The sequence below is a fragment of the Boleophthalmus pectinirostris genome, unplaced genomic scaffold (genome assembly GCF_026225935.1).
Source record: "Boleophthalmus pectinirostris isolate CB_2022bp ecotype Guang Dong unplaced genomic scaffold, ASM2622593v1 HiC_scaffold_22, whole genome shotgun sequence".
NCBI lineage: Eukaryota > Metazoa > Chordata > Actinopteri > Gobiiformes > Gobiidae > Boleophthalmus > Boleophthalmus pectinirostris.
Window position 1 is genome coordinate 27569165 of NW_026571190.1, and position 17005 is coordinate 27586169.

The following is a 17005-nucleotide window of genomic DNA, read 5'->3' on the forward strand; positions in this document are numbered from 1 at the left end:
TCAATAGTCATTTTCAAGTTAACAGCTACCATTACTTCAGGGCTAAAAGTGAACTAAATGGTTCTAGTGAAGGTGTGTGGAGTTTAAAAACACAGTGGAGCACTTGATTACCACATGACATCACAGAGTGCTTTCTGTTTGAGAGAAGAACTCATCCTAAATATGCATGATTTGTGTATTAAACATGTGTGAATGAAACAAAACACAACTCTGGGTATGTTTTAATGAGGAAACAACATTATAACCTAGATCAGAAAATAGCGTTATATGGGCCCACTCAACAGGCATCAAAACAAAAACATTTACATCATTTTTTTACTTACATTTTATCTTGCCAGTTAAGATAATGACAGCCGTAATAATTCTGTAATATGGGATTAGTATCCAACAGAATTTACTCTATATAGATATGACCTACTTTACAGTTAAATCGACCAAGGAGTACTGCACTGACACCGCTGCAGTAATTCAGACACTCACAGTCTCACACTTCTCTTCATTAGGATATTAGCGGCTGCTGTCCCAACACTCCTGACAATTACCAGTTAATTGCACTGTTACATTGTCACAGCCCCAGTATGCATGGGCACTTTGCTGGTTCTGAATGTACATATGTTTAGATTGGGGACAAGGAAACTCATAAATATGTTTCTATACATATACTTAGACAAACTTTATTGATCCATAAGGGAAATTATGTGGACTCAGTAGCTCACACACCACAATATATTATAATAACAAAGAGCAACAATAATTAATTCAACATAAGTAGTAAAACTAGCAAGAGACTGGTGTCAAATAAGGCATAATTATGCAAATGTACAGGCCTGTTGACGGAAATTTGGGGGCCTGGGGTAAGGAGACTCACATGGGCCCAACTCTAATATTAATTAATAAGCGGAGGCTCCAATTCTAGGCCCCTTGTCACTCCCCTGCAAATGTAAATATACAAGTAAAAATAAAAAATAGAATAAAAATAGAATGAAGTAATACAAAATATATCTGAGCTATATACAAGAAGTGGGTAAAGAGAAACAGTGCAAAGTTTAAATCGTGATTGACATGACAAAGGCAACATATAGACTGCAGCCTGAAGTGACCCAAATCAGATTTTTTTTGCCCCTATGCAACCTGTATCTGATCTTTCAATGACAGTCTGAACGACACAGATCCAATTTTTTTCAAATGCGACCCAGATCACTTGGATATGCACTCCTAAAACCCATACATAAACGATAGTTTGACACTTGACTTCAGTCTGAACGGCCAGGTCGCATTCATCCCACCTAAACGTCAGACTCGGAGTCAATGGAGGGAAAGCGAGGTTGGTGAGTTAATTTATATTTGGGGGGATTGTTGTATTCAGGCCAAATTGAAGGAGTCTTATTAGAACCGTGCGGTTTTTGAAATGATTGCCAAAGAAATGGCCGAAATGTCAACAAAAAGGAGCCTGCGAGCCAAATACAAGGAGGCTAAAGACTCAAACAAAGTGGCCTTGGACGTCTAACCTGTTCATTTTACAAAGAACTGGACTGTGTTTTGGGAGACAAGCTCAGTGTTTAGGCTACTTCTGTAAACGCTGAGCATGCTCGCTGCTTGTGATGTAGTCGTATCCTCCAATGCACATGTGGGACACTTTTGGGGCGTATAAAGTTCACACTGAAGATCACATACAAGTCGCATTTAATTGGAAATGTGAACTATCTCGCAAAAAATTCAAATTTCAGAAAAAAATCTGAATGCAAGCATTAAGCCCTGCAGTCTGAACGTAGCCATAGGTTATCTGTTACATCAGGGTGAGTTGTTGTACTGCTGTATGGAGTATGGTATGAATGTAGTCCTGTATCTCTCACTGTTTGAGCCGAGCTGTAGGATCCTGTTGGAGAACGAGCTCCTCTGTCCCTCTATCGTCCGGTGCAGTGGGTGAGCAGGAGTGTCCATGATGGAGAGCAGTTTGTCCAATGACCTCCTGTCCCTCACTGTGACAAATGTCTCCAGCTCACAGCCGATCTCGCTGGGTATCGATCCCATGGCCTTCATAGTGAAAGACGTGTACACTAAACTGATCTCTGTACATCCCTGTAGAGTTAGATTGGAGGTAGAAAAGTTTAAATGTTTCAGTGAAAATGTGGGGGAAAGGAGCTGGACGGTGGAGCTATGGGTCAATAAAAGTCTGTGTGGGAAAGACTAGAGACCTGTAATGAGGTCAAGGACATAGTATTGATCGGCACATCATAAAGATGACTGGTCCAGAGAAGTACGAAGGAGGAATGGAAAGAAATATGACAGAGAACTACTTCAATAATAATGCAAGGATGAGACTGTCTCTGATTAATATGTTAGAAGGTCTATAAGTATGCAGTAGTAGTTTGAAGTTTCTGGAGTACACATTACTTTTTTAGTTAGACATTGAGAAGCTAGACACATGCAAGTCTTGCTCAGGGAGATTTGGAAAAGATGTGCCAATCAATAAAACTTTATATATCTCTGAGAGGCAGTCTACTAGTGGTAGCTCAAGTAGGCGTAGTTTGTAGCCATAGGATTTTCTAGTAACATTAGTAGCATTTACACTGTGCATATATTTCTAGTGGTTGTAACAGTAGCGGTGTCAAGTACAGGTCAGCAATGCATGTAGTGAAATCATTATCAGCAATAGAAATTTTACATTTTTTAAGCAGACCTGTTATGCAAAATCAACTTTTTAGAGCTTTCAGTCCTGTTATAGGCCTAGCTGTTTCCACTCACCATTTACTGTCCCAAAATTGTATTTGAAGTGATTTGTGCATGTTGAGGGAGGCAGGCACTTTTTAAATTTAATCGCTGCTATTTGGATGAGATGTATGTAATGTGCTGAAACGCTCAGTGGTGTCCAAATAATTGCCGGCTTCACAGCTCTTCGCTGATTGGCCAGTGTACGGTCTAAAACTTCTGGGGTTCTTGCAAACCGTCAAGTGTATTCTGATTCCTGACCTAGTCGTTGGAGAGAAATGAAATTGAGTGAAGGAGATGCCGACTCTTTGTTGTGATGATGTTTAAAGTGACATCAGCTCCCATTGGGCACGCCATTTTTCTAACATGGAAGTCAAAGTGGTTTTAGATGAATATTGTGATTTAAAATGTGCAAACAGGTGTCATAGATTACAGCTATACAGCAGACACAAGGACAATAGGTTTCCTTTAAAGCAATTTTAAATACTTTACCAAAGCAGATCAGTTTAAGATTAAGTTAAATTAGTCTCCACATAAATAGTTGTTAATTATAATTTAATCTTGCAATGACAGTATGAACATAAGGAAGTCTTTGTAGCAGTAAAAGTTGTTGCCGTAGTAACAGTAGTCACATTGGTGTTAGTTGCAATAACAGAATAGTTGACTGCACCAAACAAAACCCACACCATCAGAGCGCAATGTGAATATGTGTTATATATGAAGACGATGATTGGCTTAGACAAAGTCATATTGGTTTGGGGTTTCTGAGGGGGCGACTGGCTCTCGGGCTTTGTATCCCCCTCATACCTGAAAGACAGAAAGAATGAGAAGCAGAAAAGAAGGGAGAGCAGGAAGGAGGGACACATAAACTGAAAGAGAGAGGAAGGGGAACAGGCCGTATAAATAGGTTATGGAAAATAAGAGGCATAGTCCTGCTAATGAACTTACAGGTGCATTGCGTAACTTTTTGATGGAGGGTCCATTAAATGCTTTTCTTTATGGAGATATATTGTTTTGTCTGGCATTTAACCTTTCTGTCTTCATGGTCAAGTTACAGGTCAAATCTGTGGAGAGGCACCCCCGCTCACAGTCACAATGTCTGTTTTTCTTGATATTCTTGAGCTATAAAACTACCTGTAATTGAATAAATGTAAATTAGACTTTTTTAATAGCATACTTTGGAACATAGAAACAAGCAGGTGATACATCAGCAGGAAATACAAGTAGAAGTAACTATCTTTAATGTAGTAACAGTGGCAGTATTTGTAACAGTTGAGAGTCAAGAGAAGAGCAAAACAACATACACTATCTGGCCTGGAGATATGGGAGCTTGAGTTAAATTGAATTAGATAGAATCATGCCTGAACCAATATACTCTGTAATAGAAGGTGCAAGCTGCAACTAGCAAGCTTCAGATATTGGAAAACTCAACTGCTGTCAATCAAAACATGTCCCATGACGATACACTCTGGATTTACATTCATATGGTAATCCCCAAATCCTCAATCCTAATCTCATTCACTCGTGGAATTGCTTTGTTTTTTGTATTTTCTCGAGAATCTGACAGACATATGTGCCTTTTGTATTATAGTAAATCCCCAGTGATGGCATAGAGGCAGTGCCGTATCAAAAATATTAGAGATGAGAGACAACGTCAAAATAAAGGACTCTAAAACCTTGTAAAGGAAAACTGAAGGTCCTTTGAGAAAATGGCACTATCTGACAATGGCAAATATATAAACAATAATGATAGTTTTACCTTATCTCGCAAAAGCTTCAACCAAAACAAACCAGTCAACCATGCATTTGTCTTCTACTTATTATTCTTATACCTAGCATACTCGGTCGCTAGGGGAGGCGTCCTTGATCATGACCATGATAGACAACGATTTACTTTTGTACAATATGTGTTCTGTCTTTAAAAAGTGAAAACAGAACTAGTTCATTTTAAATGGTTTGCAGTGGTCCAAAATGATTTCTCACTTACCCGCAAGTGCTTTTCATGAGACAGGAGCAGCAACAACTAGCATGCTAACAAGTACTTCCTGATTATCAGACAATAAAATGTTTTCTAATTACGTACAGACAGCCAGATATAACACTAGGCAGGGGCTTGAGGGGACACTAGCTTCTTCTAGAGCAGGGGTCACCAAACTTTTTCCTCTGGGGGCCACATTATCACTCCTGACTGTGATGGGGAGGCGGGGTTTCGTAGGCTGAATAACAGAATTGAACGACCCTGACTACGCAGGGTCTTTGAAAACCACCACACTTTTTTCACATATCAGACAAACTGCACAGTCCTTATACTGAATAAGAAATAATTGGTTGTCCACTGTTCTTTGAAAACTCTGCACTCTCTGTTTGTCCGTACTTACTTACACTCTCCATTTTGCAGTCCTTAACTGCACTACAGTACTCTGCACGTTTGCTGACCGTCACTGTTTGATCTCGAGCTTTTCAGATGAAGAATATTCAGCAGCAAATTCAGCAGTAATGTAAATATGTCATATAATTATTTAAATATAAATACTTCATATAAATATTATTTTTTAATTGAAAAAATCAACAAAATACCAGATGCCATCATGTTAGTATTTGCCAAAAAGTAATTAAAAAAAATAGGCCATGACAAGTTTTGAGGATTGTCTCATAGGGTCATTTCAAGTGGTTGGGGACAGAGGGGTTGGGGGGCCAGTCAAAGGGGCGTGGAGGGCCGGAGTCGGTCCATGGGCCGCAGTTTGACTGCCCTAGACGCACTAATGCACCACCATAGTTTTCCATGGTAGATGTTTGCCCCATTTTTATTCAACATCCAATCATGACTAAAAATGTTTCATAAATTACTACAGGGCCTAACTACATCATAACTTGTTTAAAACATGGGTGCCGTCTCCATTGTTAAAAGGCTCCATATTTACATGTTAAACATGCACCCCCATTAAAGAACTCAGCCCTGCCATAGCTCCTCCAAGAAAAAAAATATCTTGTGCCAATCCTGCAGACGGCACACAGCAGACGTTTGACCTCAGTGGCTTATGCAATATAAAGTATCTGTACTGGCGCTTTAATTCATAGGGAAAAATCTGGTATACACGGCCTTTATTTCACCTCATGTAATGTCTAATGCACTTCCTATTTCAAGTCTCAAACATTCTGTCATGTTCTATTCTCAATATTGCGCCACGGTACTTGAGGAATGAGGGAAATAGGTTGAGTCATCTCCTTGTTAGCGATTGCTCTAAAAATACATGGGACTCTATAGAGCATTATAAAGTAACAAGAAACTCTCCCTAGAACTGCTGCTTTCTGCATCAGCTCTAATACATTTCACGCCACCAGTGTTTGTACCCATAGTCCCTCGCTGTCACACTAACTTTTCCTCAACTGTTAAGAAGTGGCACCAGAAGGAAGCGCTCAGTTCATTTTCGCCTCTGCCTAATTGATTAGCTTGTGTACCTCTGCTCTCTTGTCTTGTTATATCTCATTATGTGAAATGTTTTTATAGTTGGGCCCACACAAAATAAGATTAATGTTGTTTGCATTTACCAATTCAGTTTGCAATATCAATTCAAAAGAAATTATCTGTCAGTTTCACTAAAACAGAACGCAACGGTGTATAAAAGTTGAAAGTTTTAGTGGTAAAATCATAGTCATAGTCAGTTGGGACTGAAGTGGGACTAAACCTGGACCTAAAACCTGGACTGAATCAGGACTAAACCAGCACATCACAATTATTATTTTTTTTTTTAATTAACTTTGTTTTATTTTTACGTTTTCTAGTGTTCCGCCTTCTATATCTGCTTATGTCTTATAACATGCATTCTAATTGTGAGCGGGGTCGCCTGTCCTCAGATCTCTAACTTGGTCTGATGTCGACATCTACTTGTTTCCATGGTGACAGAGAAGTTTATTGCAATACTGTGTAATATTCTAAGAAAAGCAATAACATCTCTTTGGTAACAAGCATAGTGCACCTTTAAATATGTCATGAAATGTTGAAATATCTTAGTTTTCTTTAAAGGTCCTGTATTATGAAAAATTGACTCATGTGACCTTTTAGTCGTGTTAGAATAGTGTACCTACCTCCTCAGAAACATACCTGGAGTTGTGTTTTGTTTCATTCACACATGTTTGAGTATTATTAGTTTGTCTATGCTTCCAAAAGCTCAAAATGCTCTGTTCCACCTTGTGATGTCATGCCATGACGTGATACTTTTTTAGTTAACAGCTATCTTTCATCTTTTGTTCAGTAGAGATTGGCAGTTCCAGGGCTGAAGTTATCCGAATGATTCTAGTGAAGGTGTATGGAGTTTAAAAACACAGTGGAGCACTTCCTGTATTACCACATGACATCACAAGGTGGAACAAAGTCTTTTCCATAAGAGAAGAACTTCAGGATTTGTTGGTTAAACATGTGTGAATGAAACAAAACACAGCTCCAGGTTTGTCTGGAAAGAGGAAACAGCATTATAACATAAATCAGAAAATAGTATAGTATGGGCCCTTTAATTTTATGTTGCAAACCTGATTCGATTTTGGTGTAAAATAGGTTATATTTTATCAAGGCTATCTGCTGTTCTTCTAGATTTTCCAGAAGAATTTTCATTTTAATATGAGTCTATATCCAGCATGTTTCAAAGTAGATCTAAATTAGAAGGACCGTAACTTCCCCAGATAAATTAGTGGAAAGATTGGAAGGGTGTTTTATAGAAATAATGCGTCCCAGTGCAGAGTGGTCCCTCCAGGCAAGATGGAGTCACTTAACGCTCTCTCATATTCTCCCCCATCACACTTTATTATGGGCTTTCTGTGTGCATTTTGTTTCTCCCACCAACTCATGAAAAAGACTTTCTAGATGTGGTAATTTGTACTTGTAGATTGTAGCAGGTTGAATATGCAAATTTAGTTCTGAGTTGCAGTGAGTTTACAAGCTGTAGGGATGTCAGTGGTGTTACCCGCCTGTGCCTGTGATTTTTAGATTTTGTTTATTCAAAGGAGTCTGGTGGGCTTCAGGTATTTTTCTAAGACATCAATAATAGCCGCATGTTAACCTGGGTTTTCTGTGGGTACATCAAACATATATTTTAATAAGAAAAGGTTTAACATATTTTGAAAGAAGAAAAAACATGCAGATGTTGTTGAAATGTTTCAGTAAATATTTAGTTTGACCCACGACTTAGTCCCAGTTTTTAATTTTGGCCCTCTGTGAATTTTAGTTTGACACCCCTGCATTGGGTGTTTTAGAAATGCATCTGTAGTAAAAAATAATATCAATAGTAATAACAGTAATAAGAAAAAATGAATAAAATAGAAGAAATTGGGGAAATTTTGGATTTAAATGTATGTAATATCTAAGTTTTTTGTATTGATTTATTTTTATGTGAGTTAAAATGATGCATTTTACGTAGTTTAACTGTAATTAAACTAGATTATTAAATATTAATCTAGTATTATTAAATTAGAACATAGAAAATAATTGCATGAAAAAGATGACATCATATATTATTGTAAGTTTTTGTTGTATTTAAATTATTATGATACATTTTTATTTTACATTACATTTTCATTCATTCACACTGTTTGTGTTTACCTTAGGCCCATAATTAACTAAACAAAGCACAGTTAATAAACCTATTTAATCCTAATGTTATTCTGTGTTAATCTAAATTTGGCCTAAGGTTTCACCATAATACCATTGTGATTAAAGTAAATACTTAAAAACGTCGATAACACAATTTTAGATAAACTGTGAATATATTTGTTAATTTAATTCCCATCTGGGCAGAGATTTGAACCTGGGTTACTCTGCTTATGTGGCACGCACACTATTTACACCAGACCAGACTACGCAGCTGCAGCGGGCAGTGGTCCAATAGAAAATAAATAAGGGACGATGGATTTGTAAACACACCAACCCCAAAATCCAGCTGCAATCATCTGTAACCAGGATTAAACCTTAAACAAAAACTTCCCTGATTGGTCCATGACTATTGCCTGCATTGTAGCTGCTAAACCCATAATCAAGGAGAACACGCAGATAATCTTAGCACATCTTTGCCAGTGAGCCCTGCCCATACGCCTAATCCCTCCTTTAGCAACTCAGATTAGAAGTCATGGATGATTAAACCCATATTGTGTATGTTTGTGTTTTTTCTGTAGGGGACCCTCCGGCGGGTGACCTTCTCTGTGGTTAACCAGGCCCAAGATGGCGGCTGCTACGACAGTGGCCTGGAGGACTCCGAGACGCCCAGCAGTAAGAGTTCATCAGGGCCCAGACTGGGGGCATTACCCCTGCCTGAAGAGGGCTACGAGCGGACCACTCCAGAGGGCAGTGTGGGTGAAGAGGAGCATGTGGAGAACGGTCAGAGCAGTCACACACACACACATGCCACAATATAAACAGCTAATAAAAGCCTAGGTCTGTCATGATAATTACTATAGCGACGTTTCCTGCAATATATGAAAGATGGAATACAATACATTTTGGGGCTCAATGATACTGTGTATTTAAAATGGTTTACTGGGATTATCTTGCATTATATAAATAAAATAAAATAATAATAATAATGCATCAGATTTATATAGACGCTCAAAGTCACTTAACAATTTGTTGCATTATTCATTCATTACCTGGTGATGGGAAGCTGCGATTGTAGCCACAGCTACCCTAGGGCAGAACAATGCAAGTGAGGCTGATAAATTTGCACCATCTGTTCCTTCAGCCACCATCAACACTCACACTCACACCACTTTCATACTAGGCAATGTGGGTGAAGTAATCCCCTCAGATCTCAGAAGCACTTCACCCACATTGCCTAGTATGTAAGTGGCTTGTGCGTGTTGGTCAGGGCAGATGTGGCTACAATAGTATCTTACCAACGGTGAGTGTGGAGTGAATGAGTAATGCTCTTTAAAGCATCTTTGTCTTTGAGTGTCCAGAAAAGCACTATATATAAGTGATCCATTATTACTGAAGTGTCTTGCCTAAGGACACAACGACGCCCACGCCCTCCTGTGGCACCTGATTTTCCCAGCGATCTCCCACCCAAATTCTAACCTGTCCCAGTCCTGCTTCACTTCTGATGAGATCCGGCTTTGACAAGGAGTTTTGGCCACAGTATTATCGTTTATCGCAATAACACTCAGGATGTGTTATCGTGACAGGAATATAAAAGCCATTTGGTCTAATAACAATGGCTGTCTAGAGGATTCCAGTTGCTGTGTATTTATGCAGTGTGTAACTCCAGCACTGAACACCTTTATGAAAAATTTGTCTCAGGAGTCTTTTCTATTTAGGAAAACTGCTGCATTTTGTTCCAGACCAATGCATTTGTGTTAATATTTCTTTTTGACAAATGGGTTATACTATGAAATACTTGTATTCCCCGATTTGGAATAAAGCTGAAAATGTTCTATTTCTGCATAGTGTGTACAATATATACAGTTCACTTCATCTTAAAATATGCTGTACACATTCCTCTTATATTATTATTATTTAAATTTATGGTTGCATGTATGTATAGTTCTTTGGTAGATCACACATAATTTAAAGGTGCACTGTGTAACTTTTCTAGTGGAGAGTCCAGCAAATGCTTTTCTCCATGGGGATGTTATTGCTTTGTCTAGAATGTTTCACAGTGTGGCATTAAACATTTCAATCTTCATGGAGACCAAACCAGACCAAGTTACAGGTCAGATCTGTGAAAGGCAACTCCACTCACGGTCATAATGTTTTTCTAGGTATTTTTGAGTTATAAAACCACCTGTAATTTAATAAATGTAAGGTAGAGCTGTTTAATGTCCAACTGTGGAATATTCCAGGCAGAGCAATGACATCTCCATAGAAATAAGCAGGTGCTGGACCCTCAACTAAAAAGTTAGTGCATCCTTAAACTGATATTAAATTCTACCTTTTGGCTGTTTGACGCTGTGCCCTGGTGGAAAAATATCTTTACAAGCAAAAGTCCTTGTTTTACCATCGGCATTTTGAAATAGTTATCGAAAACCCCAAGTACTACTTCAACTGTACACTTAACTACACACATTTACAAAAAGCCTTAAAAATAATGTTCTTTGTCGTGTCCCTTGTGCGTTGCCTTGATTTTCAGTTCTATGTGCTTTTCCTTGCACAACTAAAAATAAATTAAGTATGCTATTTTTTCTTTTATAAGTCTGTTGTAGAGGTTGATGCCAGTGGCCAAGGTTGTGCTGACCTTCAGATGACAGACTGTACTTCTGCAGATGTGCTTCTTTTTTAATGCCGTTTTTCACCAATATGCAAAAGTCCTTAAGATGTTATGCCCTGTAATAACTTTTGGTCATGGTCAGATGGAGAGGCGGATTGGACTGAGAATCCATTGTGCTGTCTATAATTAAGCTGAATAATTATTTGCCTATTTGATTTCACATGCATTTATCTGAGCTGCTAGTAGAAAATTGAAAAGGTTTTGAAATGCTTTAGAGTGATGGTGTAGGGTATACATATGCTAATTATTTTTTTACTCAGTGGCCAATTTGTATAGAATCTATCATAGGTATTGATTTATGAATGAAAGATTTACAAATACCCTTTGACACTTAACCCTCCAGTTCACCAGCACTGGTCTCTATTGGCTCGATGATCTTTTAAACTTTTTCTCATGGGATCTATAATTGCCCCTATGTAAATGCAGCAATGGAAAATATTGAATACTCTCATTCAAATGACTAATAATGGCCATTTTGTACACTTTAAATTGTTTGGTTCATCTGACCTTTGAACTTTTACCATCACCCTTAAGATTTAGTGTGGTAGTCAGCAAACAAGCTGTGACTTCCACATTTTCTTGCATACACATCCTACTTTGTCGTTAGTGTATTGCTTTAAAAATGATATGCCTATAACTCAAGACAAAAAAAATAATATACCAATGCAATAAAACTACCTAAATACTGACAGTTTAAATGTATTATGAGATTATGTTTTAATGATAATTGGGACATTTCTAAATATCTATATAAAATTTTACAACACTAAAAAGTACTATTTACAGCACAGTAGAGTATTTGAAAACTACTCAGTGACAACCTCTTTACTCAATAACTAAACGTATTTGTAACAGATTAAATGTGAGTCATCGTTTCCACCTCTGCTCTAATCTCCTTTGGTCTGCGTACTGTATAATCTATTTGGGCTCATTTGACTTCACAAATCTTCTTTTCTTTATTAGATGCCAGGCAGCTGCCAGATGTGGCCCTCACCGGGAAGTGCACCCGTGAGTGTGATGAGTTTGGTCACTCAGACACCTGCTGGATGCCCGTCCGCTCCTCCCCCCGCCGGCCACGCCACGGCAGCGACCCCCCACGACTCTCCACCTTCGCACCGGGGGACGACAACAACAATCTCCGCGGCAACAACCACCATGAGAGCGATAGTGAGAGCAGCGCGGGCAGCTCAGAGCCTGGAGTGGTGGTCAGCGTAGAGGGTCAGAGGTTACCTTTGGCTAATGGGGATCCCCTCGGCACACTCGGCAACAGGAACATGGGCGACCACAACCGCAACCTCCTGAACCGCAAGATGACGTCCGCCTCCTACGACACATTCAGCAGCGCTGGCTTCGGCAGGCGCCAACCTGGGGACGAGGAGGCCGGGGAGAGCCAGGAAGCACCAGAGGTCATACCCTTAACCCGAACAGGAGGGGACTACAAGACCACATCCTGCCTCACCCTGTCCCGGAGAGAAGTGTATCTGTGACAAGCTGCACGACCCAGAAATCACCTGCAACTACCACTTTACTGAAAAGCCAGTATTAAGACATTAAAGCTTGTAAACACATTTTGGGAAGCCTCTTAATGCTGTGAAAATGTCAGAGATGAAAGCTTTTCATGTATCAAACTGAACCTTTTGGATTCTAACCAATATTTATAGGCACTTACACTTAAGCAGGCAGAGGATGGACTGACGGGAGCTAACTTTCTTAAGGAGATTTTTTTAACTACTGACTGCCTCTGGGCAATGATCCTATCAACATCTGTAGAGGTGGACAACTTCATCTCTGTGTATCTGATTCCAGTGCATGTCTGACCCTTTGAAAAACAGGGATCTGAGTGAAGAACACAAATAGTGAGCAATCCAAATGCTATAAACGCCTCATATGAAACCACTATGCCAGCTTTGGATGAGCTCACCACCACCAAGGTCTTATCGAGTAAAAATAGAACACAACTTTGATAGCAGTGTTTTGGGTGGGATTCATTACAAAAAACATAACTTTCTCATGGCTAATAATCAACCTTTATCGCTACAATCTGGGAAAGTGGAGCGATCAGAGCCACAACTCCCATGAGAACAAAGTCTTAAGTACTGGATGAAAATAGCAACAAAGTGTTCGCTGTGTACAGTAACTACAAGAAAAAATGTGCTGATCCCGGAAAAAATCAGGTATCTGTGGAAAACGCAAAGAATTCTGAACAAACTGCTACAATGTGAATAGTTTTGTACCGTGAGCAAGGACACAAGGGTTTGTAGTGTCAACGCAGCATTTTCTTTTGGCCTGCTTGATTGGTCAGTATGTACATATGTGTGTAATAGACCACATTCACCACTGACTACACCAGAGTACTACTCCAGTCACTGGTAGTACTCGTACGCCTACATGGACACAAGTACGAGTTAGCATGCAAATACAGTCAAATAGTTCATGTTAGAACGCAAGTCCACACATGGTAATCTCAAAGTGGAGCATTTAACGTAGAGAAACACACTGTGCAGGAATAACATTATGACACGCAGATAAGCTCCTAAACCTAACCTGTTTGCGAGTGGAATTTTTCTGAAGAAGCAGCAAAAAAAGAAAAATAGTGAAATGTTTCTGAGCTAAAATTGACAACTGAAGTCAGAGCATTTCCATAACTGCTGCTCTTGGAAGTTGCTGTATCAAGCAGGTAGTTTGGTGGTGGTATTTGCTCTAGGTGGTTAGAATAACGCGTAATATTTAAACCACCACTGATGGCCATAATGTTATTCCTTACTGCTGTAGACATCAAATACATTTTACACACAGACATGGCTACATTAGCACATAAGAAAAAACTGGACCCTCACCCCATGCGTGTATGTGCTGTCATACTCTGAACATATTGCCTAATTAAAACTAACTCAAGCATTTTTGCCTGCTACCCTCCAGCTAATATTTAAACACGAAATGTACTTAAATAATCACTCATCTTTCTGACTGCTATGTAGGGCTTCATTAAAGGGAATTTCAATGACATCTTCTGTACGTATCGACAAGGGAATACGCACTACTCTGCATACTGTAAGTAGGACTCATAGAGAAACCAAATCTATAAAAAAATAAAAAGGACTCTTGCATGAAGGAACATTTTTCTCTTTTTTACAACACTTTTTTGGATACAGTCCCATGCCTTTTTTTGAATACACAGTAAGCTATTACGGGGACGGAGGTGATGAAGGCAGCCGGGGAGCCAATCTTCAGTGGATTCTTTAACTTTTCCATCACCCAAAAAGTGAGGAGGTTGCTACGGGCGGCAGAACACAATGTTGTCAGCACAAAGTTGCAGTCAGAACCCTTTTTCAGTGGGTCGGCCCAGACGGCTGCTTCTGACTGGTGGAGATAACGCGCTTTTCCAGATCTCGCCCTTCCCAGCAGCCAGAGACACACTCCGCTGCACTGCTCTGGTGAGTGGGTGTGGATCCAGGCCATATACTAATTCTCATCATCAGGAGTGTGATAGGGGATAATAGGGTTAGGTCGTCCCCTTGGTTTTAACGAGTTTCCTTTTCTCCTCCAACTCTCCTGACCCCCTTAATGTGAGAGTAGGAAATAGTAGTTAAGCTAGTGAGAGCCAGGAAAAGTGTGTCTCGTTTTGAATTTCCTGGTTGTTTTAGATCAGGTGAGAATTGATTTGATACACGCTGATGCAAAAGACTCAGGAAATGTGAGCGGTGTTTTAAGACAGAGGAAGAATAGTGGACAACAGTTGCTTAGACAAACTGAATTTTATATTTGTGTCAAATTTAGGCCATCTAGAGCCTGACCAAATATAATGTCAAGCCATACAATGCAATGATAGTATAGTTATAAAATACCTGATGCTTTATATTAGTGGTGGGAGAAGTAATTTTTTTATGCACATACATAGATACCAGAGTAAAATAAATACCTAAGTAAAAGTAAAAGTATCACATGAAAAATCTACTGAAGTTAAAGTATTAAAGTCTCTATTTAAACTTTAAGAATAAAAATTAAAAAGTATTTTGCTCAGATTTTGAGATCCAATAAAGCTTCAGATGTAGTGATTTTGTTCAACAGAAACAACTTGATTTATTTACAGGTTTTTCAGTCAATAGAAAGTATAGATACAGTATCTTCAAATGTAGAGAACTAAAAGTAAAAAGTGTCTTCTTCAAAATGTACTCAAGTAAAGTACAGTTACCTAATATTTACTTCGTTATATACCACCACTGCTTTATATATACCCAAAAAGTAATAGTATGCGATGTAGGTTGTGCGTTTTGCCCTGTCTCAGAAAATTGGATCTCTACCACACCAGATGGCTAATCATTTGCTTCTTTGGCCGTCTCTGATAAAATGCCAAAGTAAGTAAGAGGCGTCAAAATATAATTATTCGCTTGTGAGTTACTTGTTCTCATAACAGACAAAAAATTGTCTAGACTGCGGCTAAGGTCAAAGAGAGAAATGAAGTTTGTCCACTATCCATCCACTGCCTTCATGTTTAGCCTACTACTGTAAATCGTAATATTTGGCATTCTTACTGCCAGAAACTCTTGCTGCTTGGTTCCTATACACTGGAAGACAACTTGGAACACTACAAATTAGAACAGGATTTTCCCAGCGCCTCTATAATGTATGTGAGCCGACATTGTATATACCTTAAGAACTCCACTCAACTCCACTGATGACTCCCTATACGAGTAGCTCCGGAAAAAAGCCCCTCCCCTTCCCAACATGGCTGCTTAATGAGCACTCTCAACTTGACAGACTTTGAGAAGAAACTGGTGATAAACAATCAGCAACAATATAGCAGGGTATGGATGGACACTGACTGACAGGAATGTTGAAGAACTTAAAAAAAAAAAGTCAGATTGGGAATAGACTCAACGCAGCCCTGCCTCTTAGAAAAGTGGCAGAGATTTTACTTCATATTCTGCTGTTTTATGGCAGTTCATTACAGCACCTTTCAACCACTCCTCAAGCAGAACTCCTGTATATGAATCTGTGTGGGCGTGTGTAATTTTTTTATACTTGCACGTTTAAAAATGTTTGGGTCTACTACTGCAAAACAAAAAGGGGAGACGGTGAACACCAATCATGTACCATGCACTAATCAAGACTACTTTTTTAATAGGACACTTCGAGGACATGGTGAAGCTGTCATCCCCCCTTACGCTGTTATTAACTAATAGCCATGTACAGATTTAAAACTACACTGTAGAAACCAGGCAAATGGAACCAGAACAAGACTATGGCATGCTTACAAAATCTGCACTTGAGAAAAATGGTTGAAAAAAACTGTTTGTTTTATACGAGGCTGGCTGAGATTTTCTTTGGTTTTTATAATTTTATTTAATTTTTAATTTTGTTTTGCTGAATCTTTACTGTATTTACATTATGAACTAATTGCATTTGCTATGACTAGAAGGACGAGATCTTGGCGAATGGTTTGGTATGAAGATGACTGTAAAAGTTTGACATTAAAAACGGCAAACATATCTGCGTCTGGCAAGTTTTTAAGCGACTACATGCAGCACTGTAACGGATCATTTGTAACCTTTCTATATGCAAATAAACTGAAAATAGAAGAAAACATTGGCTTGTATGTCATCTAAAACACAATTCAGTTTTTGACAGGCTCTGTCTCCAAATGTTGGGTTTAGAGAGTGACGTGCGCTGTGCTCACTGCAAAGATTAGTGTGAAGGACTCCAATGTCAAACGAGCCGCAATCCGTGTCCCACCTCCTCCAGTATACAACAGCGACACCATGTGGTCTTTAAGTAGTACTGTGCTGTTACATTATAATGTGCCTACACCGGAGCTGGAGCATGAAGACTTTATCCATCCAAGTACAATTTCTGAATATTTTTACTTAAAGGTGCACTTGCTTGTCTCTATGGAAATGTTTTTGCTTTGTCTAGAAAGTTCCACAGTATACTTTAAACCATCTATCACAAGGGAGACAAGCCCATTAGAGCACAAGGCTACATTACAATTCAGATCTGTGGAGAGTTGCTCCTATTCACAGAAGGAATTCTTGTATTTTTGAGCAATA

General features: G+C 39.0%; 1 protein-coding gene across 1 annotated transcript in view; it reads left to right on the forward strand.

Annotated features, from left to right (window-relative positions):
• pcdh7a (protocadherin 7a) overlaps positions 1-12461 on the forward strand; it is a 78553-nt gene extending 66092 nt beyond the window's left edge. The window contains exons 4-5 of the mRNA XM_055158361.1: positions 8872-9073; positions 11922-12461. Coding sequence (XP_055014336.1) covers positions 8872-9073; positions 11922-12445 — 726 coding nt within the window. The 3' untranslated portion in view covers positions 12446-12461. The remainder of the gene's footprint in view (positions 1-8871; positions 9074-11921) is intronic.
• Positions 12462-17005: the final 4544 nt, after the last annotated feature.